Source organism: Silurus meridionalis, chromosome 12, assembly GCF_014805685.1.
Source record: "Silurus meridionalis isolate SWU-2019-XX chromosome 12, ASM1480568v1, whole genome shotgun sequence".
Classification (NCBI taxonomy): domain Eukaryota; kingdom Metazoa; phylum Chordata; class Actinopteri; order Siluriformes; family Siluridae; genus Silurus; species Silurus meridionalis.
In genome coordinates, this window is record NC_060895.1 from 20,224,188 (window position 1) to 20,249,396 (window position 25,209).

The following is a 25,209-nucleotide window of genomic DNA, read 5'->3' on the forward strand; positions in this document are numbered from 1 at the left end:
TCTGCCATTAGGTTTTTCAGTGATTGTTGACCATCTGCAAATTTCTCTCATTTCTACATATGATCTCTGAATAAAAAATAGTTTGAACATTGGTTCTTGGTCACTTCTCTTATCAAACCCTCCTCACCAATTATTCAGTTTGGTCAAGAGTCCTGGTGGTTCCAAACATCTTCCATTAAAGAGTTATGAAGGCCATTGTGTTTATTTAGTGCATCTCTCCTTCATTGCAGCCTTTGCTGAACCTGTGGCTCGACCGAATCCTGTCTCTGTGAGCTTTGCAGTCAGTTTGTTTGACCATAGACAGGTGTGTGCCTTTCTCAATTCAAGATGGACTACAGAGTGTCGAAACATCTTGAGGATAAGAGAGAAATCAGATACACCTGAGCCACATTTAAAGTGTCATGTGATATTTTTAGTATCTAATATATTTGGATGCAGAACGTTTGTGAACAGCAATTTTCAAGTCTTGCCAAAGATTCTCGATAGGATTTAGGTCTGGACTTTGAATGGGCCATTTTAACACATGAATATGCTTTGATCTCAGCCATTCCATTGTAGCTCTGGCTGTATGTTTAGGGTCGTTCTCTTGCTGGAACGTGAACCTCTGCCTCAGTCTCAAGTCTTTTCCAGCCTCTAGTAGGTTTTCTTCCAGGATTGCCCTGGATTTAGCTCCATCTATCTTCCCATCAAGTCTGACCAGCTTCCCTGCTGAAGAAAAACATCCCCACAGCATAATGCTGCCACCACCATGTTTCACGGTGTGTTCAGTCTGATGTGCAGTGTTAGGTTTCCACCGCACATAGCCTTTTGCATGTAGGCCAAAAAGTTTATTTTGGTCTCATCAAAACCACAGCACCTTCTTCCACATGTTTGCTGTGTCCCCTACATGGCTTGAAGCAAACTGCAAATGGGACTTCTCATTCTTTTTTTGTCAACAATGGCTTTTTTCTTGTCACTCTTCCATAATTGCCAGATTGGTGGATTGCACGACTAATATTTATGTGGACAGACTTTCCCACCTGAGCTGTGGATTTTGCAGCTCCTCCAGAGTTACCATGGGCCTTCTGGCTGCTTATTGAATCAGTGCTCTCCTTACCCGGCCTGTCAGTTTAGGTGGGCGGCCATGTCTTGGTAGGTTAGCAGTGATGTCATACTCTTTCCATTTTCAGATGATGGACTGAACAGTGCTCTGTGAGATGTTAAAAGCTTGGGATATGTTTTTATAACCCAACCCTGCTTTGAAATTCTCCACAAATTTATCCCTGACCTGTCTGGTGTGTTCTTTAGTCTTCATGATGCAGTTTGCTCAGATTTTATTTAGGAGTATCAGAGTAGAGAGGGCTGAGTACACACTGTATGCACGCCATACTTTTCAGATTTTTATTTGTAAAAAAACACCATGTATTATTTTCCTTTCACTTCACAATTATGTGAAACTTTGTTTATCACATAAAATCTAGCTGATATATAGCTGATATGATGGAGCGGAAAAAAGTAGATATGTTGTGTGTAATCAGGTGTGGGTGTGGCTAGAGAAATTGAACTCAGGTGTGATAAATCACAGTTTTAACAGGGGGGCAAACACTTTTTCACACAGGGCCATGTAGTTTTGAATTTTATTTTTCCTAAATAATTAAAAACCTTTATTTAAAAACTGCATGCTGTGTTCACTTGTGTTATTGTTCACTAATATTTAAATTCGTTTGATGATCTGAAACATTTAAGTGTGACAAACATGCAAAAAACCTGTGCTTTATTTCAAAGCTTCTTTGTTTTAACTTTCACTTTAAATTATAAGCCTTTATCTTCCTGCTTTTTTTACCCAGAAAGATGTACAGAGGTTGACAATAATTTAACTTGATGATATTTAATCTTTTAAATAGTAAAAATATTAAAACAAAACAAAAAAATCATGAAAGTGACACCGAAGAGAAAAATAAATCATAAATGTGAGGATTTAATACACATTAGATTAAATAAAAATTGTTATTCATCTAAGCTGTTAGCTATATGTGGTTAATATTTGAATTGATGTAGGCATTGGACTCTGGATCGAACTGAACACTGTTTGCCAAATGCCATAAATCTAAAAAGTGTGAAAAAAATTGATACTGTCAAGACATGAATCTCTTCTCACTAAAGAAGAGAAGTAGTAGCTTAGTGGTTAAGGCATTTGACTTTGCATCAAGGTCTTAAGTTTAAATCCCAGCCATGCCAAACTGCCACTTCTGAGCCCCTGATCAAGGACCTTAACCCCATAGTTGCTAAATTGTATGAATGAGATAAATCAAAGTCTTTCTGTATAAAGGCATTTACCAAATGTCATAATTGTAAATGTAAAAACAATCAAAAAAACAGTTGTTTAAGACTGAGTTCTCATAACATTTTCAAGTGTTGTTTCCACAAGGAATCTTCTTGTGCTTTCACACCTGCTGGTTTGTGTGGTAATTTTGAATCAAAGCCAAATCGATCGTTCACTTGGTATTCGGCTTGGTTTCTTGCTGCGCATAAGTAGAGGAAGCAGAAAGCAAAAAAAAAGTTGGCTGACGAGAATATAGGGCTTAAAATACCTGCTCATTGCAATCAAGCACTGCTAGAGTTACAATTTAAATGAAACTACCTCACTCAGTCTCATTTTGGTCTGTATTTGTGTGTGATGAGTCGGATGACTATAGACTACAAAGGAAGGGGGGGTTTCTAACTATGTTTTTCTATCCTTGAATATAAAAAATAAAATTGTAGACAACAGTTTATTTATTTATTTATGTATTTATTTTTTTATATTTTATGGGAGAGTCCTTGTCAAAGGAGTACTTACAATGTCCCAAGATTTTCTTTACAGCTTATGGTTTTTTTTAATCATATTTCACTCCCAGACACTAATAGATACAGTAACTGGCAAAAAAAAATTTCTTGGCCAATGCAAATATCTGACTGCAAATATCGAAGATGACGGTATTGCCTTCGGAATCCCGACTAATACGCATAATTCAAGAGAATAGCAATGCAGGTTAAGAGTTTCATATTGAATGCGAGCAGAAAATTAAATTGGGCAAATGTATTCACCTCTTCGTATTTAAAATGACAGGAAGCTCGCACTCTTTATTGGGAATGTCAGGCTGCACCCCAGGATAGAGGATAAGCTATTACATGTTGCTGTAAAATCAATACACTTCAGACACATGCCGTCTGATTCCATGCAGTTCAGGTGGTGTGATGCGGTGCTTGGGAATGGCATCGGCTTTCGACGCAATCAAGGTGCCAATTAAGCTGTTTCACAGCTGCCAGGACCATGTCTTTTCACACCATGTTGGTGTTTAGAGGTCTACTTCTCGCTTCAAAACTGCTTAGAGCGACTATTTACCTCAGTGTTGATCTAAAATCGTTGGTAATGTCCATCGACTGAGCGATGTCAAGGCCAATCGAAGAAAAGAGGAGAATTACCTAGAGGGAATGAGCATTATCAGCAGCAGACACTTTTTTTTTATTGTTAACTGGGTTTTACTGCAAAGCCCAGCCATTAGGGTTGCACAAGTCAGTGTATTCATGTAATGCGATGCATTGTTTTTAACATATTTGCATCGGTAAATACATATTTGTTTATATATTATTATTATTAGTGGATGTGCTATACAACCCAGGCATAAGGGTTGTATAAGCCAGTGTACTCCCTATTTATCCGGACTTGGGACTGGCTTGGTCGAGGCCCGGGGTTACCAACGACCGCCACAGGTATTGTTAGCCAACAGGGTCCCGGTGGAAATTACGATACTGTTAGCCATTGGAAAAAAGAAGGAGAGGAAAAAGACTTCTACAAAGACAGCAGGGAAAAGAAAAGTGTAGGAAAATGGAGGATAGTGTGTATATTTTAAATGTTGGTAGTATGACTGGTAAAGGGAGAGAGTTAGCTGATATAATGTAGCAGAGAAAAGTAGGTATGTTGTGTGTTCAGGAGACCAAGTAAAAGGGGATGTAAGGCCAGTAACATTGGAAGTGGGTTCTTTTATGGTGTGGATGGAAAGGAAAATGGTTTAGGGTTGATCCTAAAGGAAGAGTACAGTTAGAGTGTAGTGGAGGTGAAGAGAGTTTCTGATAGGGTGATGAACGTGAAGCTGGACGTTGAAGGGGTAATAAATGTCATCAGTGCTTATGCTCCACAAGAGGGTTGTGAGATAAGGGAGAATGAAAAATTCTGGAGTGAGTTAGATAAAGTGGTAGAAGGTATACCTAGAAATGAACGATTGGTGTTTAGGGCAGACTTCAGTGGGCATGTTGGTGAAGTGAACAGAGGTGATGAGGAGGTGATAGGTAGGTATGGCCTGTAGGAGAGGAATGTGGAGGGGCAGATGGTGGTAGATTTAGCTAAAAGGATAGAAATGGCAGTGGTGAATACATATTTTGTATTTTAAGGATGGTGCTTACTGCAAAAACAAGCTCTGTATAGTTTATTGTTTGGATCTGTTATTGTAGATTATGGCTAAGGGCTGCAATTGCCATGACAGTTTTGCATTCAAGTGTCTAATGGTGAACAGTTGATTACCTAATTTATGATGGAACTGTAATGAACGGACATTCTGTGTCACCCAGTTTAGAATGTGTTCCTTTTTTTAACCTGGTTTCTCCTAAGGATTCTTACTCATATTTTTTTCATGCAATTGTTCATTAGGGATGGATGGATGGATGGATGGATGGATGGATGGATGGATGGATAGATAGATAGATTTTTCATTGTAGCACAATTCTTATTGAGTCAGTTTTTAAAGTAGTTTTTTTCCCATGTTGCATAAACCCACAAAGGAAGATTCTCAGTAGTGAAAGCTTCTCTTCATGCAAAGGTCATTTAATGAAATTTGTCATAAGCTCTTTTTCTTATTGCTTTAATCTGCAATGAATAGTAGTACACAAATGCCTAATAATGACAATTACAATGATTCCCATAAATTACTCTTAGAATGAAAAAAAGGAACTTTCAAAGACAGATGTTTGTCCTCTGAGCACAAAAAGCCTTCTCTAATGATAGGTCAAAAATAATTAGCATAAAATTAAAGGGATTTCAGTTTAAACAAAGGTTTTTTCCTCTGAACTATTTTGTCATTTGCTGTCAGCTCTATAACACCGATTTACTACAGTAGGAAGTGAAAAGTCGCTGTCAATTTGTCGCCTGTTAGTGTGAACTCAAGGTTACAGTATGTGTTAGATGCCAAACATAATTTTTTTTCATCATCTAGAAATATATTTGGATGCTTTTTGCTATATTTGGATACATATATCCATGCACTGTTCCAAACATGAAGTATGACTGCATTCTTCTTGGAGCTGAAGCTTTTCAGACTGGTATCAAATAAAATATTGTAAGATTAAAATTTGAATTTCAAAATGGGGTAAAAGGCCACTTTTCAAAAAGTGTTCCACATTTTGCTGGGTTCGGCCTCATCCTCTTTCACCACGGACATCATGAATGATATACCACTGCACATATTTCTTCTCTAGCTATTCAATCTTGCATGACCTCTGCTGCCAGTCCTCCTCTCAGTAACTCGCCGCATTGGCACCGCAGCGTGTGGGCAGCAGAGAAACTCAGAATATCTCATGAAAAGGCTCCGGGAAGTGAGATCTAACACGACTCGATGGGTCAGTGGAGCGCCAGTGCTGTAGGTGTAACAGGATCTTTTCACATGAGATTCGATGAAAAATGCAGGGACACAAATGACCTTGGCTTGCAGGTAGAAAGCTTGGAAAATAAAAATAAACATACGATAGGATATACATGTCAATTAAGCACTAGTGCGAGGTTCTCATCAGACTTTTTGAATCCTCATTTTCACTTCAAACAGGTTATCTTATGCCACATCAGCAGCTTGGCTGAAGGGTAATGGGAGGAAACTAGATAAATGTCACCCGCTATTGCATGGAAAAGTCTCTTTGTGTTTGATCAGTGCACCGCCAGAGCTCTCTGTATGTGCAAAGCACCTTTTAGACTGTAGTATTTCAAAGAAAATCGCAGAAACTTGCATTCAATGGCTGTGTGGAAATGAAACTGCAGTATCCAGGCTTGTGCTTTGGAAGTATTGTGTGTGAATGTCCTTTGCTCGGTTCATGATTTGTTATGGGAGAATGAAGTGGTGAAGGCGAAGCACGGAAAGATTGGAATGATGTAAATAAGTATAGACAAGATGCAGTAATGAGAAAAGGACATTTTTCCAAGCTAATAGTTACATATAGATAAGAGCAGAATGTTTGTACACCCTGTCTTGTTGTTCAATGAAGAATTTATGGAAATTTGTCCATTTTACCAGCAGACAGAAAATGGCCTCATTTGCTAATGATATCTTGAAGACATGCTAAACTTCTCCTTTTGAAGATCATCCCAGCTATCTTTTTTAATTAGTTTAAAAATGTACCATAATGAAATATTACACCATTTTGATCTCTCTGCTAATATACAGTTACACCAGTGATGCTAACTCAGCAATTTAAATTTCACGCTAGTGAGGCTAAATCCCAGGACTGTCAGAGAGCTAATGTTACAATCATTAAAAATACCATTAAATCAGCCAGTTCATTCTTAGTCTGGGTTCTGCTGTTATGTCAGTCACTTTGAGTAAAACCATCCACCAAAGAAATAAGACCAATCTAAATCTTTAGTATTCTCAGGATTTTGTAGACTCACATGTTTAGATATTTCATGCATGGTACTGAGAAAGTCCACAGGTCTGCAGGACCAGTTAACAATTCTAACAATTTTCCTGTGGGATCAATAAAGTATTCTGATTCTGATTGATCAATTCTGCCAGTCTAGTCTGTAAGTGGAACAATTTGAGCCAAGTCTGCTTAATATGGAATTGCTTGTTTTCCGCACACGGAAAACGAAGATGACGAAAATATACCGAAAGTGTTTTAATGTTTAATGTATTAAATGTTCATTAAATATTTTTAATGGCAGTGCACGTGCCAAGATCATGTACTCATTTCCAAAGATTGGGCCTCATTCACTCTTTGGAAAAAGTTATTTGTAAATGAAGTGGCCAAATGTGTGCATGGTAACAGTTGATTTGCAGTTGCCCACAAAACTCCATAATAGTTCACAGCACTAAAATAATTTCCTATGATTGAAGCAAGGTAATACAAATATATATTAATTAAAAACAGATGGCAGCAATAAAAAATGTCAGCACCATGACAAAAAAATCTGAATCCAAATGAGAAGAAAAATCTGAATTTGATAAGAACTGAGAGACATAGCTGCAGTACCCATATTTTTATTGACACCAAGCGCAAAGGGAGCTGCTATTTTCTTTGTATTCTAAGCATTTTGTTGAATGTGGAAATCCCTTACACACTAATGCTCCCTTGTTGATAGTGGAAAAGCAGGGGGGTATAGAAGGACTGATATGGGCATGCAGCACACCAGGGAGCATACTGCACATTGCAGATTAAGTCACTTAGTGCTGGCTCTAATAAAGTTTTTTTGCGCAGCATTAAAATAAAGTGCCAATACAGCCTGTCCTCATTTTTACACAGCCATTTTATCCTAACTGAATGACTAGTCCTATATGTTTTGATTAATGAATTCATCTTCGCTTGTTTATCTTTCATTTTTGAGATTTAATATAAAATGACTGGGATTCGCAAGATTTTCATTACATTTGTGTGTGTAATTGAAATACATAAGCTTGACTTGACAGCAGAATTTGAATAGTAATCCATGCAAATGTCTGGAGTCAGTCAGCCAAAATTTCCAATCGTTAGTGTTCTCAAGTGTGAATTTACACACATGAGTGGGGATATGTAAGATTTAAAAATGCACGATTTTCATTAACGCCAGATTTCTTGTTTAAATGCTGGTGCGAAAAAGTAAAGAATACTTCCATTAGCATCTGGTTTGGTCATCAGTGGACCTCATAGATTATAATGGATATGGTCTTGGACTGGTCCTGTTGTGGAGGTCCATTTCCTCTATCATCTTTAACAACAATAGGCTTATTGTCTATTCTTGTTGAGGATTAAATGCAACAGACAGGCTAAAGAATAAGATCTGGTAATAAAACCCTAGGCTTTTGAGAGGCAATTATTAAATGCGCTATAAAACATAGAAGAGCAGAAATAATAGCTCGATACATCTTGGCTCTGGTATCAGATGTTTCTGATGGACTTTAACCACAGAAAACATTCAAGTCCCTGCTCATTGGTGCTTTTTATGCACTTTTATCCCAGTGGCTATGCGTATATGACATGATTATGTTGCACAGTTCAGTCAACAGCACATGACGCAAGACTGAGGTCTGAGAGACTGGAGGCCACAGGGCTGTAGTCCAGGCATTTAGATTGGGCAGCAGTTTGTGATGTTATTACTATTGATTCAGGCTTCCCAAAAGCACTCGGAACAAGAAAGGAAATGTAGCCCTGCGTGCTCTTATTCATCCATCATTTAGCAAGTGCTTTATCCTGGTCAGGGTCACGGTGAAGCCGGAGCCTATCCCAAGAACGTTCAGAACGACGTGGGAATTCAGCATGGTTGGAAGGTCAATAAATGATGGTATTTGCAATGAGACATACATCTCTCAATTCAGCCTTTATTAAGCCCTCCAAAAGTACTAGTATTGACATTGTAGCTACTTTTAAATGCCATATCTTTTTTTGGTAGTATATTGCTTGGTAGTAATTTAACTTTAATAAAAAAACTGCATATAAGACAGGGTGTCTGATATATCTAATACCCTGGGCCATTTTAAATCTTTAAACAGATAAATGGACAACTCTGTAGCACTTTGACTCAGTAAAGCGCTCGGTATTTTGTTATAATATTGTGGATAAATTATTTTAACGAGGCCATTTTGGCCAAGAGTCTAAGCAAAAGCGATTGCAAATTTCAAGGGACTTCCTGGATCAATAAAGGTTCAGTAGAATAATAATAAGAAGAATAAAGCTTATAAACATTTACAAACTATTGGGGAAACTTTGCACAGCGATTCAACTACTCAGGTGGTGTGAGGGAAGAGTAAGAAGAAATAAAACATGCAAAACACTGCACGGTCAGTAACCAGAATTTGAATTGAGGAACCTGTAGCTGTGTGGGTTCCCACTTTGCCCTATCGTTCTTGTGTGAAATACTATTACTGGCATAGTAATTCACATTTTGCACACATTTTTCAGTCTGTTTGCCCATTCTGGTCATTATTTTGCTCAGTTTTAAATTGTCTGTGTTGCTCTGTTTAAACTATTGTGCTGTATGTTTATGTTGTAACAGCTTTTGTTCACTGTTGCTGTCAATGCTTTTAGATAACATATGGGTACTTCACTATTGCTCCCATTGGATTTGACATTTACTGAGGCTGATCGACAATGAACTGCCTGAATAAGTCCATCATTGATTGTCCTATCCAAAAGTATTCAGAGGAGGAGCTGTTGGAATGGACATCTTTCTCTGCTGGTCGATCAAGTTACATCCCCAGTATTACAGAAATCAATTTCTTTTCTGTTGTAAAAGTGGTTTATCCAAGTTAATTGTCTTTAGGGCTTGGTAACGGTCCAAAGTTTTTACGAGCATGTCCTACAGGCCACTGATTGTTTCTGCTTATCCTTTGGACAAGCGCAACCTTCAGAAGGAATTATTCACGAGCAAATCAAGTCAATTATCAGTATATTGATCATTAACCTGAATTGTGTCAGTCTGAAAGTGATTAAATTCATCAATTCACTTTTTTTTATCAGCTGGGAGATTGTGGTGTGGTGATTTTTTGTTGTTGTTGTTGTTTTTATTGCTTTAAATTGCCTTCCAGCAGCCTACAATTCCATAATGCTGATTGTTTTTGTTTGATTGAAGCAGAGCATTCACACCTGCTCATCTGGCTGTTTGATCTTAATTCATTTCTAGATGATAATATACAGCTGGTACAGCATGTTAGATGGATTGTGGTAGAAAGAAATCAAGATTTCTCTGCATCCCTGTCCACATTTTGGATCAGGGCAATCAGCTCGTGTTATGATCTCAAAAGCATTAATAGCGATTTTTTTTTAAACAGTGACAAGATTAGCACTTTGAACATTTGCAATGCATTCAGTAATTGTCATCAATCTTCATATTCACCCTATCATTATGAGTATACTGATTGGGTTTAAGTGATTGATGCATAAATATGATGAAAGTACTGTGTGACGGGTAAAGCTTTAGTTGGTGTGGAAATAATATCAAAATGATAAACTGAGTTGGTACAACACAAACACTTAAAAGCATTTTATCTGGTTGTGATTGCAAAATTCGAGTGTGTTCTTGTCAGTAATTGAATTGGACCAGCTGTAAACAGTCATTTCTTCATCAAAATTTACCTCATTACCTTTTTTTTTTTTTTACCTCATTATGTTTCCTTCTATGGTATTTAATACAGATTTTTAGTCTGATTATGTTGTGTGGCATAACACCTATTTAATTCCTGGGAGTTGGTCATCTGATCACTGTACTCACAGATTTATCTCTAATTGTTGTGAAAATGGAATCACAATTCTAAAGAAATAAGACACTCAAACCCGCTCCAGCATGATAAAACCCCAGCACAAAGCCTGCTCCATGAAGACGTGGTTTGCCAAAGCTGAAAGATTTCAAGTGTCCGACACAAACCCCTGAAATCACCCCATTTCCAATTAAAACCTTTGGGTTGACTTAGAATGTCGACTGTATCCCAGGCTCTTGTGGCTGATTGACAAATTCCTATATCTTCACTCTGGAATCTTGCCTCAGCAATGGCCAAAAGAGTAGAGGTTATATCAGTAAACAAGGACTAAATCTGGAACAAGCTCATATGGGTGTGATTCTCAAGTGTTCACATATCACAATATTGCGTATTAGAGAATTTTAATCTACACAATCGTACCAATCAGAATAGAGAATTAAAGAATAAAGAACATATAGATTTTTTTTTTTTTACAGTTTGTCCAGGATTATATTGCAACTGATTAAAGTACACATAAATACATAGTGTACATAAACCAGTGTGAGACAGGTCCAGGAGACTAAATACACACTACAATTAAATCAAATCAAATCGAATCTAAAGTTTTTTTTTATATAGCACCTTTTATAACGAGCAGTTAAAGTGCTTCACAATAAAAAAAAGTACTAATTAAAACAATAGAGCTTTCACAATCACAAATCCGTCGAGGAGCAGAAAAGAACATAACTGAAACTTAACATACTTTAGGAATTAAAAGCCAAGGAAGAAAGGAGTATTTAACAAAGATTTTAAAGTAGCCAGATTTGAGGCTGACCTTAAATTCAAAGGACATTTATTTCACAGCTTTAGAGCAGCCACAGCAAAAGCTCGATCACCTCTGTTCTTGTTCTTAGTCCTTGGTACATGTAGGAGAAGCTAAAGAGGATCTAAGTGAGTGTCATGAAGACTAGAGCTGTATTTCAACCATAAATCTTTATAGACAAACGTAAGAACTTTGAAAGCAACTATAAAATAAACTGGAAGCCAGTTCAGTGATGTCAAAACACTATATGGACAAAGGTATTGGGACACCTGAATTTCCCAGCCAATTGTGGCGCTTTTAGAAACTGTTATTGCAAAGCTGAAGGTACACAATTGTATATTATTTCTTTGGATGCAATAAAATGAAATTTTCCCTTTACTTGAACTAGGAGACCCAAACGTGTACCAGCATAATAATGCCCCTGTGAACAAAGCAAACTCCATGAAGATATGCTTTGTAGAGGTTGAGTGGAAGATTTCTTGCTATAGACCTTTTGCACTCAAAACTTTTTGAACACCTTTTTTAACGCTGACTGTACCCCAGGCCTCCTCACCTCACCTACACCAGTAGCCGACTTTACTCACGCCCTTGTGCCTGAATGAGCACAAATCTCCACAAGCACAATGGAACATCTTTCCATAAAGAGTGGAGGGAATTACAAGAGCAAACCGGAACTAAATGTGGAATGTGGTGCTCAAAAAGCACGTTTGAAACTTATGACTGGGTGTAGACTGTATGTTCTCAGAACGACAAAACAGTGATGTTTCTAATTTATTTGAAGAAGTAAAGGATGTTTGAGAATAGGTTTTTATGAAAGGGTCAATATAAATGAAATCTTTGTTTAATGTATATACAAATAGGATTATGCAGTAATTGCTTTAAAAGTTTATAGTCGGCTGGAATAGTATATAGTATATAGCTTTTTCTTACACCGCTGTTGTTCCTCCACATAAGGACATGACTGTACTGTATCCTTATGACATGACATTTTGTGATTCATGCTGTTTCTTCTCTGCTCCACTGGCTACCGAAATGAGAGAGAGAGAGAGAGAGAGAGAGAGAGAGACAGCCCTGTATTTCTTTGGCTGTAGTTATAGATCATCTTCGCACAACCCAGCTTTCCAGAAAGCCTAAGATCTGCCACATTCACATTTCGTCATTCTATTTTTAACCTCATATCCGAAGTCCCTTTAATGATCTCCAGAATATATAATGATAATACAGTACAGTGTCCATTCACTGCATGTTGGTGTGCTATGACCTACTCCAGACCTGGTTTGGAATCTATTTTATCGCCATCCAGACTTCTGTTTTACTTCCTTGTTAAGTTTTTCCTTGCCAGTGTCTGCTCTGATTTGTTCAGTAGGTATCTGAAGATGCATTTGGATTTCTAGCTTTGTTACGGTGTCTATTGTTAAACGTGTTACAGTCTTTTTTCGTTTGCAGTCACCCACATGCTGGTGTTGCCTTGTGTGTGGGTGAAGGTGAGGGAAGGAAACCCGTGCGCTTCACTTAAGCTCCCGAGCCTAATTAAGTCAATGTCTGTTACTCACCTCTGGCGAATCTAATTAGGGATGATGTGGTCTTGTCTGGGCATGAATAAATTTGCCTCCTATTCCTGGAGATATCAAATATGACATTGCTTAATAAATGCTAGTTGTGGACCATTGAAGATGATTTAAGGCAACTGCATTTTTTTCATGTCTTTCGCCTGTTAGGCAGGGTCCTTACCGATTTCTCACGTAATGATAGCATGAGAAAGGAAATGGTGAGGTTAGGAGCTGCTGGTGACCAGCATTTTGTTTCCATGACGACTGAACCCCCTTCAGCTTGTTTACATGGTTGATGTTGAAATGGTTTTAAAATGTAATTTGTGAAAAATAATACACATACTTATTACAGTTCAATATTATCATTGTTTTGCAAACAATTGCAGTGAAATGAATTCATAATGCAGTGGTCATATGATGGCTAATAAAACACTTAAATTCGATTTTATTTGTTAAACATTTTGAAGTATATACAGTGTCAAAATGCAGCTTACTAATGAAGGGGAGGGAAAAGATGACTACCAAAGACAGACTCCCTAAGAAGAAACCTTGTGAGTAAACCACATTTAGATGGGAAGATATGCTTTTCTGGTTAATAGCATGTACAGATGGTCCCAGAGTTATGATGGTTCAACTTACAATGTCTTGATCTTACAACGGCAATAGCGTTGTAAAAATTCTTTTAATATTTTAAGTTTCGTGCGGCAAGCAGAGGCAGCAGCATATGCTCCGCCCTCCACTCGTGCACCGGCGCTCGTCCACGGGCCCGCACCATGGTGTAGAAGGTGTATAGGTGTAGAACATTAAAGGGAAACAGTGTGTACAAAGTGTGAGCAGATTATAAAGAAGCATATTGACATGTCTTTAGTCAGCATTGGGTACAAATCTACAATGTTTATATCCATAAATGTGCCTGCTGAAGTTCTTCTTTGATCACACTTCCTTTCAACTCTAAAAAGGTGAAAATGTGGAGCAGCATTATAAAAAAAAAAGTCTTCCCAAGACCATGAGTGCCTGAAAAGAGATGAGCGAAGACCTATCGCTTTCATCTCAAGGCTGCGATCATGTTTTGCATTCAAACAGCTTTGATTCATGACCACACCTGGATGAATCAGCTTATTTCTCTCCTGTAATAATACGCCAGGATCGACCCTGCGTGTGGATAAATGACTTGTTGTAACTGTGCTCAGAGTTCAGAAATTGTTAGCAGCGCCATAGTCATAAATCACCAGCTCCCTTGTGGGCGTTTCTCATTAACTACTAAAAGAGTAAAAATGGGAGTTCGGGAGTCTCTGAGTCTCTTTTGGAGTCTCTCAGGTCTCTACTGTGTGGCCTGACATGTCAAAGTTCACGGGCATTGGAAGGCAAGGTATCTTGTGAATCTTTTTTTTTTTTTTTTTTGCAAAAGAAAGTAAGACTTTGGGTGCAGATTTTGTAATCGAAACAAGGGCTTATTTTTGTAAATGAGGCAAGCATTCAACTATTGCAACCTCTGGCCTGGCTTTTAAAAACCACACAATTAGGGACGTTAATGACAGTGTGACTCACAGCTTATTAGGCCAAACAAGCTTAATCCACTCTGCTTTCATTGGGCTTTTAGAACTGTAATTGAATTACAAAACGTATGAACAGAGACAATGCTTTCATATCTGCGATCCTTAATTAGGTCGGAATATTGGCACAAAGAATTCTTATCGCCGTTCTCTCAATTTCGCACAGTGTTGTTTCAGTGGCTTTTAATCACCGTTTCTTAGATGTGTGGGATTTGCTTCTCCAAAGGAATGATGTGCAGCGCTTCTCTAATTAGGATGTGTTGTTTACTTCCTGCTTCTTTTGTACGCCGCTAAGTCAATAATGCCTTGTCTGCCTTTCTTCCCATTTTGTTTTTCAGGTCCAAGAGGCTGACAGACATCCCCATGAACGTCAGCTCCGTGAGTATTAAAAGAGCCTCTCTGGGGGTTGACAGTAATCAGATATTGTAATGAAAACACCTTTTTGTTTGGCTAATATGGCCTAAGTTTGCATATTTTTACGTTTTTGTTTTATGTGCTTTAAATGTACAACAAACCTTACAGCTAGTGATTTGTAGAGTATAAAATTGTAATATATTGAATGACGAGAGATTCTTCTCACCTCAAGGCCAATTGTTTAACAAGAGTGGAATGCATAAAATCGTGACGATCCAGGCAAGCAGCTTAAGGTTCACTTTCACATTATTTATTGGAATGGGCGAAAATATGTGAACTCAGAGACTGAGATTGTGCCATGATTGCTGTATTTAAGTGTGTGCTGATTTCGTGCATTTTTTATGCACACCAGTCTCTGGTGCAGTAAAGAAAAAACATTCAGTTCTCCAGAAACGCCTTGTTGATGATAGAGGTCAACAGAAAATAGCCAGACTGGTTTGAGTTAACAGAAATGCTACAGTAATTCAACGAAACACACAATTGTGGTGAGCTGAAAAGCATTTCTGAATGCACAACACAGCCAACACTGAGGTAGATGGGCTGCAACAGCAGAAGATCAAGAGCAAAACGCCGATGCTGCAGTATGCACAGGTTTACTGGACAGGTGCAGAATGAAACAACTAAAGTCTGGTCTGATGAATTGGTTTCTGCTGAGGCATGCAGAAGGTAAAGTCAGAATTTGGCACTATAAGCATAATTCCATGGATTCAACCTAGATCTTTTTAGTAATCCAGGCTGGTGGAGGTGGTACAATTATGTGAGGAATGCTTTCTTGGCATAAATTGGGCCTATTTATACCAATCCATCAACGCCTGAATGTCACAGCCTATTTAAGTATTGTTGCTGACCATGTGCTACCTCCTATTTACAAGCAAAATATTTCTCTAACTGGTAACATAAACATGGCAAGGAGGTCAATGTGCTTCAGTGGCATTTCCTTGTCACCAGATCTGAATTCAGTTGAACACTTTTGGGAGGTGGTAAATCTTAAGAGTCACAGAATAAATGTTTAGGTGCATCTGCAGGAATTGTACTGTAGCAATGTCACTGTGGACCAGAACCTCATAGAATTGCACTGACACCTTGTGAAATTCCTACTATAAATTACAAACAAACAGTGATAAAGCGCTCAGTAAGTATAGATTCTGTCAGTATAAAGCTAAATATTTTTTTTGAATGTAAAGGCAGTAATTTCTTATGGATATTATAGATTCAAGTACAGGTTGACGGATTAATAGGTTTTGCCAATTAATCGATCGACTAATCGGCACTGAAAGTTGATGGCAAAAATTCATACCGATAGTTTTTCCGGGTTGCGTCTGCACTGGAGCTGCTGAAAAGGTCTGCCGTCATCAAACAGTACTGGAGCAGCCTCTAGAGCCGAATCACTGACACCACATGCTGTTTTCACATGGGGAGACCGCACAGTGTACTTCATTCATGCTAGTTAATAGCGCATTAACTAATGTTAACAGATAAAGGAGAATTAACCTAATTTAAAATTTTATTAGTAAATATTGGAATTAGCAAACAATAAACAGTACTTCTAAAGCATTTATTAACTTTATTTAAATGGAATCTTACTTTAAAGCATTAGCATTTCACATAAATCTAGTCATGCTTAAAATGGCCATCTTTAAACGTCTTTACAAAATCCAGAGAATTTAAATTATTATTATTATTATTATTATTATTATTATTATTATTTTTTTTTTTTATAATTTTTTTTTGAATCCAGTATCAACTTTTAAGACTATGGGTTCATTAATCAGTAAAATCCACTATTGGTTGACCACTAGACTTGTTCAAAGGTTCTAGTAGGTTCTCTAACATCTCAAAGGTTTAAAATGTGTTGTCCTCGGAAATTCGCTCACTTTCTTTGCCAACACATTTCCTTAAATTAAATTTCATGTGTTGTCTTTTCATGACCTTCAATAGTAGCAAGAACATAAAAAGTGTGGGCATTTCTGGACAAAGACAAATACCAATGATGCTAATAATAAAATAAAATCCTGCCATTTTTTTTTATATGGATTAGCAAGATCTTCATGATACCGTTAGCCTCAGTTGATATAAAAGCAGTAAAGTTTGTTCTCAGCGTTATAGTTCTTATGTGTAAGTAGGCAGTAATGGAGCAATTTTTATCATTCCAAACCCCCTTTTTTTTTTTTTTTTTATCGATCCAAATAAGGCTAGGTTGATGTTTAATTGAACAAATCATTGGGACAGATTTTGCCATTTTATTTCCCAACAGCATCATGAAGCCGTTTTTACAGGATGGTTTAATTAGTAGAGAAAAGCACGAGTAGGTGGGAAGGTGCTGGAAGTGGAAATGAGAGATGAGAGAAGATAAACTGTTTGTCAGAGCATCAGTGGCGTTTTTAATTATGCATGGACATGAAATTGAATTTTGTAAATGAGGAGAGCAGGTTTGTCTCATTTCTCCTCGGCTTGATTAAAAGTGATGGCTGAGCTTTAGAAACTTTTCCACACGGAAAAACCGATCAAGGACAGCAAGTCATCTTCATCATTAGAATGGTACTGTGTTGTGGATTGTAATGACTTCCATTTATGAAACGTGCCAAGATGATTCTGTCTGCGGTTATTCAGTGTCGAGAGTTCCGGTCGAAACAAATGGTCCTATTAAAAAAAAATGATCACAGAAGGTGTCAAATTAATGTATAATTAGTCATGGGTTTTTGGTTATTATAATCATATCATATAGCCCAGGAGAGCATGATAAAATCGAAAAGTTTTTACTATACAGGAGTGCAGAATTATTAGGCAATGAGTATTTTGACCACATCATCCTCGTTATGCATGTTGTCTTACTCCAAGCTGTATAGGCTGGAAAGCCTACTACCAATTAAGCATATTAGGTGATGTGCATCTCTGTAATGAGAAGGTGTGGTCTAATGACATCAACACCCTATATCAGGTGTGCATAATTATTAGGCAACTTCCTTTCCTTTGGCAAAATGGGTCAAAAGAAGGACTTGACAGGCTCAGAAAAGTCAAAAATAGTGAGATATATTGCAGAGGGATGCAGCAGTCTTAAAATAGCCAAGCTTCTGAAGCGTGATCATCGAACAATCAAGCGTTTCATTCAAAATAGTCGACAGGGTCGCAAGAAGCGTGTGGAAAACCAAGGCGCAAAATAACTGCCCGTGAACTGAGAAAAGTCAAGCGTGCAGCTGCCAAGATGCCACTTGCCACCAGTTTGGCCATATTTCAGAGCTGCAACATCACTGAGTGCCCAAAAGCACAAGGTGTGCAATACTCAGAGACATGGCCAAGGTAAGAAAGGCAGAAAGTCGACCACCACTGAACAAGACACACAAGCTGAAACGTCAAGACTGGGCCAAGAAATATCTCAAGACTGATTTTTCTAAGGTTTTATGGACTGATGAAATGAGAGTGAGTCTTGATGGGCCAGATGGATGGGCCCGTGGCTGGATTGGTAAAGGGCAGAGAGCTCCAGTCCGACTCAGACGCCAGCAAGGTGGAGGTGGAGTTTTTTTGAATCCAGTATCAACTTTTAAGACTATGGGTTCATTAATCAGTAAAATCCACTATTGGTTGACCACTAGACTTGTTCAAAGGTTCTAGTAGGTTCTCTAACATCTCAAAGGTTTAAAATGTGTTGTCCTCGGAAATTCGCTCACTTTCTTTGCCAACACATTTCCCCCTTAAATTAAATTTCATGTGTTGTCTTTTCATGACCTTCAATAGTAGCAAGAACATAAAAAGTGTGGGCATTTCTGGACAAAGACAAATACCAATGATGCTAATAATAAAATAAAATCCTGCCATTTTTTTTTATATGGATTAGCAAGATCTTCATGATACCGTTCGCCTCAGTTGATATAAAAGCAGTAAAGTTTGTTCTCAGCGTTATAGTTCTTATGTGTAAGTAGGCAGTAATGGAGCAATTTTTATCATTCCAAACCCCCCCCTTTTTTTTTTTTTTTTTTTTATCGATCCAAATAAGGCTAGGTTGATGTTTAATTGAACAAATCATTGGGACAGATTTTGCCATTTTATTTCCCAACAGCATCATGAAGCCGTTTTTACAGGATGGTTTAATTAGTAGAGAAAAGCACGAGTAGGTGGGAAGGTGCTGGAAGTGGGAAATGAGAGATGAGAGAAGATAAACTGTTTGTCAGAGCATCAGTGGCGTTTTTAATTATGCATGGACATGAAATTGAATTTTGTAAATGAGGAGAGCAGGTTTGTCTCATTTCTCCTCGGCTTGATTAAAAGTGATGGCTGAGCTTTAGAAACTTTTCCACACGGAAAAACCGATCAAGGACAGCAAGTCATCTTCATCATTAGAATGGTACTGTGTTGTGGATTGTAATGACTTCCATTTATGAAACGTGCCAAGATGATTCTGTCTGCGGTTATTCAGTGTCGAGAGTTCCGGTCGAAACAAATGGTCCTATTAAAAAAAAATGATCACAGAAGGTGTCAAATTAATGTATAATTAGTCATGGGTTTTTGGTTATTATAATCATATCATATAGCCCAGGAGAGCATGATAAAATCGAAAAGTTTTTACTATACAGGGAGTGCAGAATTATTAGGCAAATGAGTATTTTGACCACATCATCCTCGTTATGCATGTTGTCTTACTCCAAGCTGTATAGGCTGGAAAGCCTACTACCAATTAAGCATATTAGGTGATGTGCATCTCTGTAATGAGAAGGGGTGTGGTCTAATGACATCAACACCCTATATCAGGTGTGCATAATTATTAGGCAACTTCCTTTCCTTTGGCAAAATGGGTCAAAAGAAGGACTTGACAGGCTCAGAAAAGTCAAAAATAGTGAGATATATTGCAGAGGGATGCAGCAGTCTTAAAATAGCCAAGCTTCTGAAGCGTGATCATCGAACAATCAAGCGTTTCATTCAAAATAGTCGACAGGGTCGCAAGAAGCGTGTGGAAAACCAAGGCGCAAAATAACTGCCCGTGAACTGAGAAAAGTCAAGCGTGCAGCTGCCAAGATGCCACTTGCCACCAGTTTGGCCATATTTCAGAGCTGCAACATCACTGAGTGCCCAAAAGCACAAGGTGTGCAATACTCAGAGACATGGCCAAGGTAAGAAAGGCAGAAAGTCGACCACCACTGAACAAGACACACAAGCTGAAACGTCAAGACTGGGCCAAGAAATATCTCAAGACTGATTTTTCTAAGGTTTTATGGACTGATGAAATGAGAGTGAGTCTTGATGGGCCAGATGGATGGGCCCGTGGCTGGATTGGTAAAGGGCAGAGAGCTCCAGTCCGACTCAGACGCCAGCAAGGTGGAGGTGGAGTACTGGTTTGGGCTGGTATCATCAAAGATGAGCTTGTGGGGCCTTTTCGGGTTGAGGATGGAGTCAAGCTGAACTCCCAGTCCTACTGCCAGTTTCTGGAAGACACCTTCTTCAAGCAGTGGTACAGGAAGAAGTCTGCATCCTTCAAGAAAAACATGATTTTCATGCAGGACAATGCTCCATCACACATGTCCAAGTACTCCACAGCGTGGCTGGCAAGAAAGGGTATAAAAGAAGAAAATCTAATGATATGGCCTCCTTGTTCACCTGATCTGAACCCCATTGAGAACCTGTGGTCCATCATCAAATGTGCGATTTACAAGGAGGAAAACAGTACACCTCTCTGAACAGTGTCTGGGAGGCTGTGGTTGCTGCTGCACGCAATGTTGATGGTGAACAGATCAAAACACTGACAGAATCCATGGATGGCAGGCTTTTGAGTGTCCTTGCAAAGAAAGGTGGCTATATTGGTCACTGATTTGTTTTTGTTTGGTTTTGAATGTCAGACATGTATATTTGTGAATGTTGAGATGTTATATTGGTTTCACTGGTAAAAATAAATAATTGAAATGGGTATGAATTTGTTTTTGTTGTTGCCTAATAATTATGCACAGTAATAGTCACCTGCACACACAGATATCCCCTAAAATAGCTAAAACTAAAACTACTTCCAAAAATATTCAGCTTTGATATTAATGAGTTTTTTGTGTTCATTGAGAACATGGTTGTTGTTTAAATTAAATCCTCAAATAAAATTAATCCTCAAAAATACAACTTGCCTAATAATTCTGCACTCCCTGTATATAGTTTTCAAAGCTATAGAATGACATCTGAAAGATTTTTTTTCACTAATTTATTTGTCACAAAGATATTTCTATATATATATATATATATTTACTTTTAAGATAATTTCTTGAAGTTGTGCATAAAATGCTCAGGAATTCATAGCTCTACCTATGATTCTATCATATAAAATTTTTTTTATTTTTTTTTTGCTGCAACAGAATAAGCCATGTCAGGTTCCACTTCTGTTGGCCATGAATAAAACAATGAGGCTGCATCTTTCAAAACTGGACAGCTAAAGAGTAAATAACATAAAGCATGGTCAGATAAGATCTTAATTTCTGCTGAGGAAAACAGATGGTAGAGTTAGAGCTTGCCACCAAAAAGCAAAAAAAGTCTGGTAGAGCTGGTGTTATGGTGTGGGGAATATTTACTCTGGCAAACGTAACCCCTGTAATCCCAGACAATCATCACTTGAATGCCACAGAGTGCTGCTGACCATGTTTTTCCCTGCATGGCCTCAATGGCCATTATTCTAATGGCTCCTTCCGGCATGACAATGCATGGTGCTACAAAGCAGATGTCGTTTCAGTCTAGTTAGTGTTCTGTGTCTTTCCCAGTCACTGCACCTAAAATAATCTGCAGGAATTGTAATCTAAAAGTAAAAGGACATTTGCAGTGGGGGAATACGTTTTCCCCCTTACAAAGATATTAATATCTGCCCCCAAAAACGGTGAGTCAAGTTTATGCCAAAGAGCTACATTTTGGCCTCATCTGACCACATCACATTCTCCCAAGCCTTCTCTGAATCATCTTCTTCAAACTTCAGATGGGTCTGTTATTAACAAGCTCCTCCCTGTCTGGGCTGATCCCTCACCTTTCTCAGAATCATCCTTAAACCATGAGGTGAGATTTTGCATGGAGCTACAGAGCGATTATGACTGACTTATCTTGTATTTCTTATATTTTTGAATTATTGTGCCAACAGTGATTTGTTTCTCACCAAGCGTCTTGCTGATATTCCAGCCTTTTGCAAGTCTACAGACGTGTCCCTGATCCTGCCCTTTGACAGCTTTTTGGTCTTTCACATGGTGGTGGAGTGGTTTGAATGGAAGAGGTTGATTCTGTGACTGGTTTCTTTTGTATACGTAATGAGTTGGTATTAGTCCTTTCTCAAAGGGACAGGACTAATTTCGGTGTGTGGGAGTCAGAAACATTGCTGATTGGTACTTATTTCACTCGAACAAATACAAATTAATATATAACCTTTCTTTAATGTACTTTTTATATTCTGTCTCTTTCTGTTGTAAACTCACACAATCAGCAGGGGATCAAATAATTATTTCCCCGACTGAAATCATTTCATTCAGTGGACCAAATTTCAAACTAAATGTTTTCCACCATCTTGTCGAATCCATGTCACAAAAGAATTGTGGCTGTTTTGAGAGAGGAGGGATGCAGTATTTGTATAGAGTTCCTTTTAAAGTGCTCATTGTATTCATTGAATCCTGTGCTTATTTTAAATGTTTAAGATTTGGGTTTAAAAAGAATTTATACGATTAGTAGTTTTCTCCAGCATTCCAATTTACAAAAATCCATTTGGCTGATGCTTACCAAACATCTCTTTGACAATTCTGAGGTTGGAACTAATAATCTTGAAATTACTTAAGTTTCTTTTTCCAAAGGTAGATCAAAAACTGAAAATGTTACAGTTTTCACAGAATTTCACAGGTTTATATTGCTTTACACTGTGATTTGCATTTTATTTAAATCTCTATGACCCAAAAGACATAGATTTTCATTTGTGACCATGTAAATGATCCTACTCAAGCAGGCACATATTCATGTTGTAGAATATCAGAAGTCAGAAAATGCCTATAGTTAGATGGTTCATGTACACGGATTGGTGTAAAGCTACATCAGAACTCATACACTGTGCAGCTTAAAAAAGCGTCCACAGCCCACAATATGTGCTCTTGCTGCGAGCAGCATCTGCGATTGGAATTTCATCAGGACACAGGACAACACAGGCCTCCAGCAATCTCCCTTTAAACTCGATTTGTGTGGTAATGTCGAGCTGCAAACCTGCCGCATTTCACCGATCGTCTTTTGAATTGCAGGTCATGCTGACATCAGATTAAAACCGAGCTTCAGTTTCCATTTCAAAGTACCTTTAGCTGGAGTCGCTGCTAGTGAAATGTTTTTAATCAAAAGAAATCTGAAAACCGTTTTGAGAAGTTTGTCATTTTTTCACCTCGGAGTTCCCAAAGTCAGCTTCGAAATCAAGCCAAGAAATTACAACATTATTGGCAATTTGGAGCATATTAATTCAAAATGAAATTGTGTGAGGATAGGGCTTTGGAAATGAGGTGATTTATCTGGGTATTATTTGCTTGTTGAAGCAGCACTCTGAGATACATCTATGTTGGATTGTTAAAACATGGGTTTTGGATGTCTGCTCTGCTGCATCTTTAAACAAGAGTTAAGGAAGAATGCAGCAGCACTGAAGTACTGAAAACAGAGTCAGAGCATGTCTTATTCACACTAGCTACCCATTAAATTCCACATTAGCTCCAGTCTGGCATATCTTACTGATCTCCTGAAGTAGTATAACCCATTCTGACTTTGTTTTTTTTTTAACCTTTACAAAACTTTTAAATAGTGGTATAAATAAAACCAGAAACACTGTTATATACACTATTTTAACGTTTAGCTATCATTAGATCATGGGTCTCATTAAATGTATTAAAGGGTAATATTTGTCAGCATTTTCACATATTTCTATTAGTGACTGTGGATTATTTCATTAATATATAATTGTATCATTCGTATGCTAATTGTATGTTTATTTGTATGAACATACAATGAAGCTTTGCAGTGGTGTTAGCTTTACACAGTGGTTCGGACGGAGTCTTGATTGGCAGGATGTGAGATCAAAATTAAACTGCCACTGATGGTCCCTTGACCATCAACTGTTTACTTGTATTTCTTTCGGCTTCTCCCATTAGGGGTCGCCACAGCGGTTCATCTGCATGTTTGATTTGGTAAGTGTTTTCTAACGCAACCCTCCCTATTTATCCGGGCTTGGGTACGGCACTAAGAGTGGCTGGGGTTGGTTCCCTGACCGGGGATCGAACCCGGGCCGCAGCGGTGAGAGCACCGCATCCTAACCACTAGACCACCAGGGACCCTTAAAGTGTTTACTTGTATAAATATGATAATTGTAAGTCGCTCTGGATAAGGATGTCTTCTAAAGACTGTAAATATTATGTACATGCCGATAGCCAGAAAAAAAAACCCTTTTTTAGGATACTACATCTTCTTTCGGCTGCTCCCATTAGGGGTCACCACAGCGGATCATCCGTCTCCATACCACCCTGTCCTCTACATTTGCCTCTTTCACACCAACTACCTGCATGTATTCCCTCACCACATCCATAAACCTCCTCCTTGGCCTTCCTCTTTTCCTCCTTCCTGGTAGCTCCATTCTCAGCATTCTTCTACCAATATAACTCATGTTTCTCCTCTGCATAGCACTATTAAATGTTCCCTGAAGAAGGAACAAACAGAAGAAGAGCTATTTGGTGTGCAAGCATTACCATCAGTTTTTGTGTAGACAACCACATTGGGATAGCTATACAGTTGCAAATAGTTTAAAAAAATAAAGAAAGAAAGAAATTGTTTATTTACATTTATATATTGTTTTTATCTGTGACAGCCAGAACTCCACTGTATGACCAAGCGTATGTTCAACATCCCATTCCAGGTTGCAGGTCGTGCATTTCACAACTGGGCCTTCAGTGGTGTCCAACCTGAATCAATCCACCTCTTAATACCATCATTATGACATCATGGCTACAGAATTCGTCAATCTTCTTTTGGCTTCTCCCATTAGGGGTCGCCACAGCAGATCATCTGTCTCCATACCCCCCGTCCTCTAGATCTGCCTCTTTTAACCCAACTACCTGCATGTCTTCCCTCACTACATCCATAAACCTCTTCTTTGGCATTCCTCTTTCCGTATTCCTGGTGGCTCCATCCTTAGCATTCTCCTACCGATATACCCCATGTCCCTCCTCTGCACATGTCCAAACCATCTCAATTTCGCCTCCCTCACCTTGTCTTCAAAACGTCCTACATGCGCAGCCCCCCTAATAAACTCATTTCTAATCTTGTCTATCCTCGTCACTCCCAACGAAAACCTCAACATCTTCAGCTCTGTTACCTCCAGCTTCACCTCAACATTGCAGGTCTCAACACAGTCCTATAAACTTTCCCTTTCACTCTTGCAGACGCTCTTCTATCACAAATCACTCCTGCTATCACTCTTCTCTACCCAC

General features: G+C 38.3%; 1 protein-coding gene across 1 annotated transcript in view; it reads left to right on the forward strand.

Moving 5' to 3' along the window:
* Window positions 1-25,209, forward strand: part of b3glcta (beta 3-glucosyltransferase a) — a 177,964-nt gene that overhangs the window by 25,954 nt on the left and 126,801 nt on the right. The window contains exon 3 of the mRNA XM_046862419.1: window positions 14,692-14,731. Coding sequence (XP_046718375.1) covers window positions 14,692-14,731 — 40 coding nt within the window. The remainder of the gene's footprint in view (window positions 1-14,691; window positions 14,732-25,209) is intronic.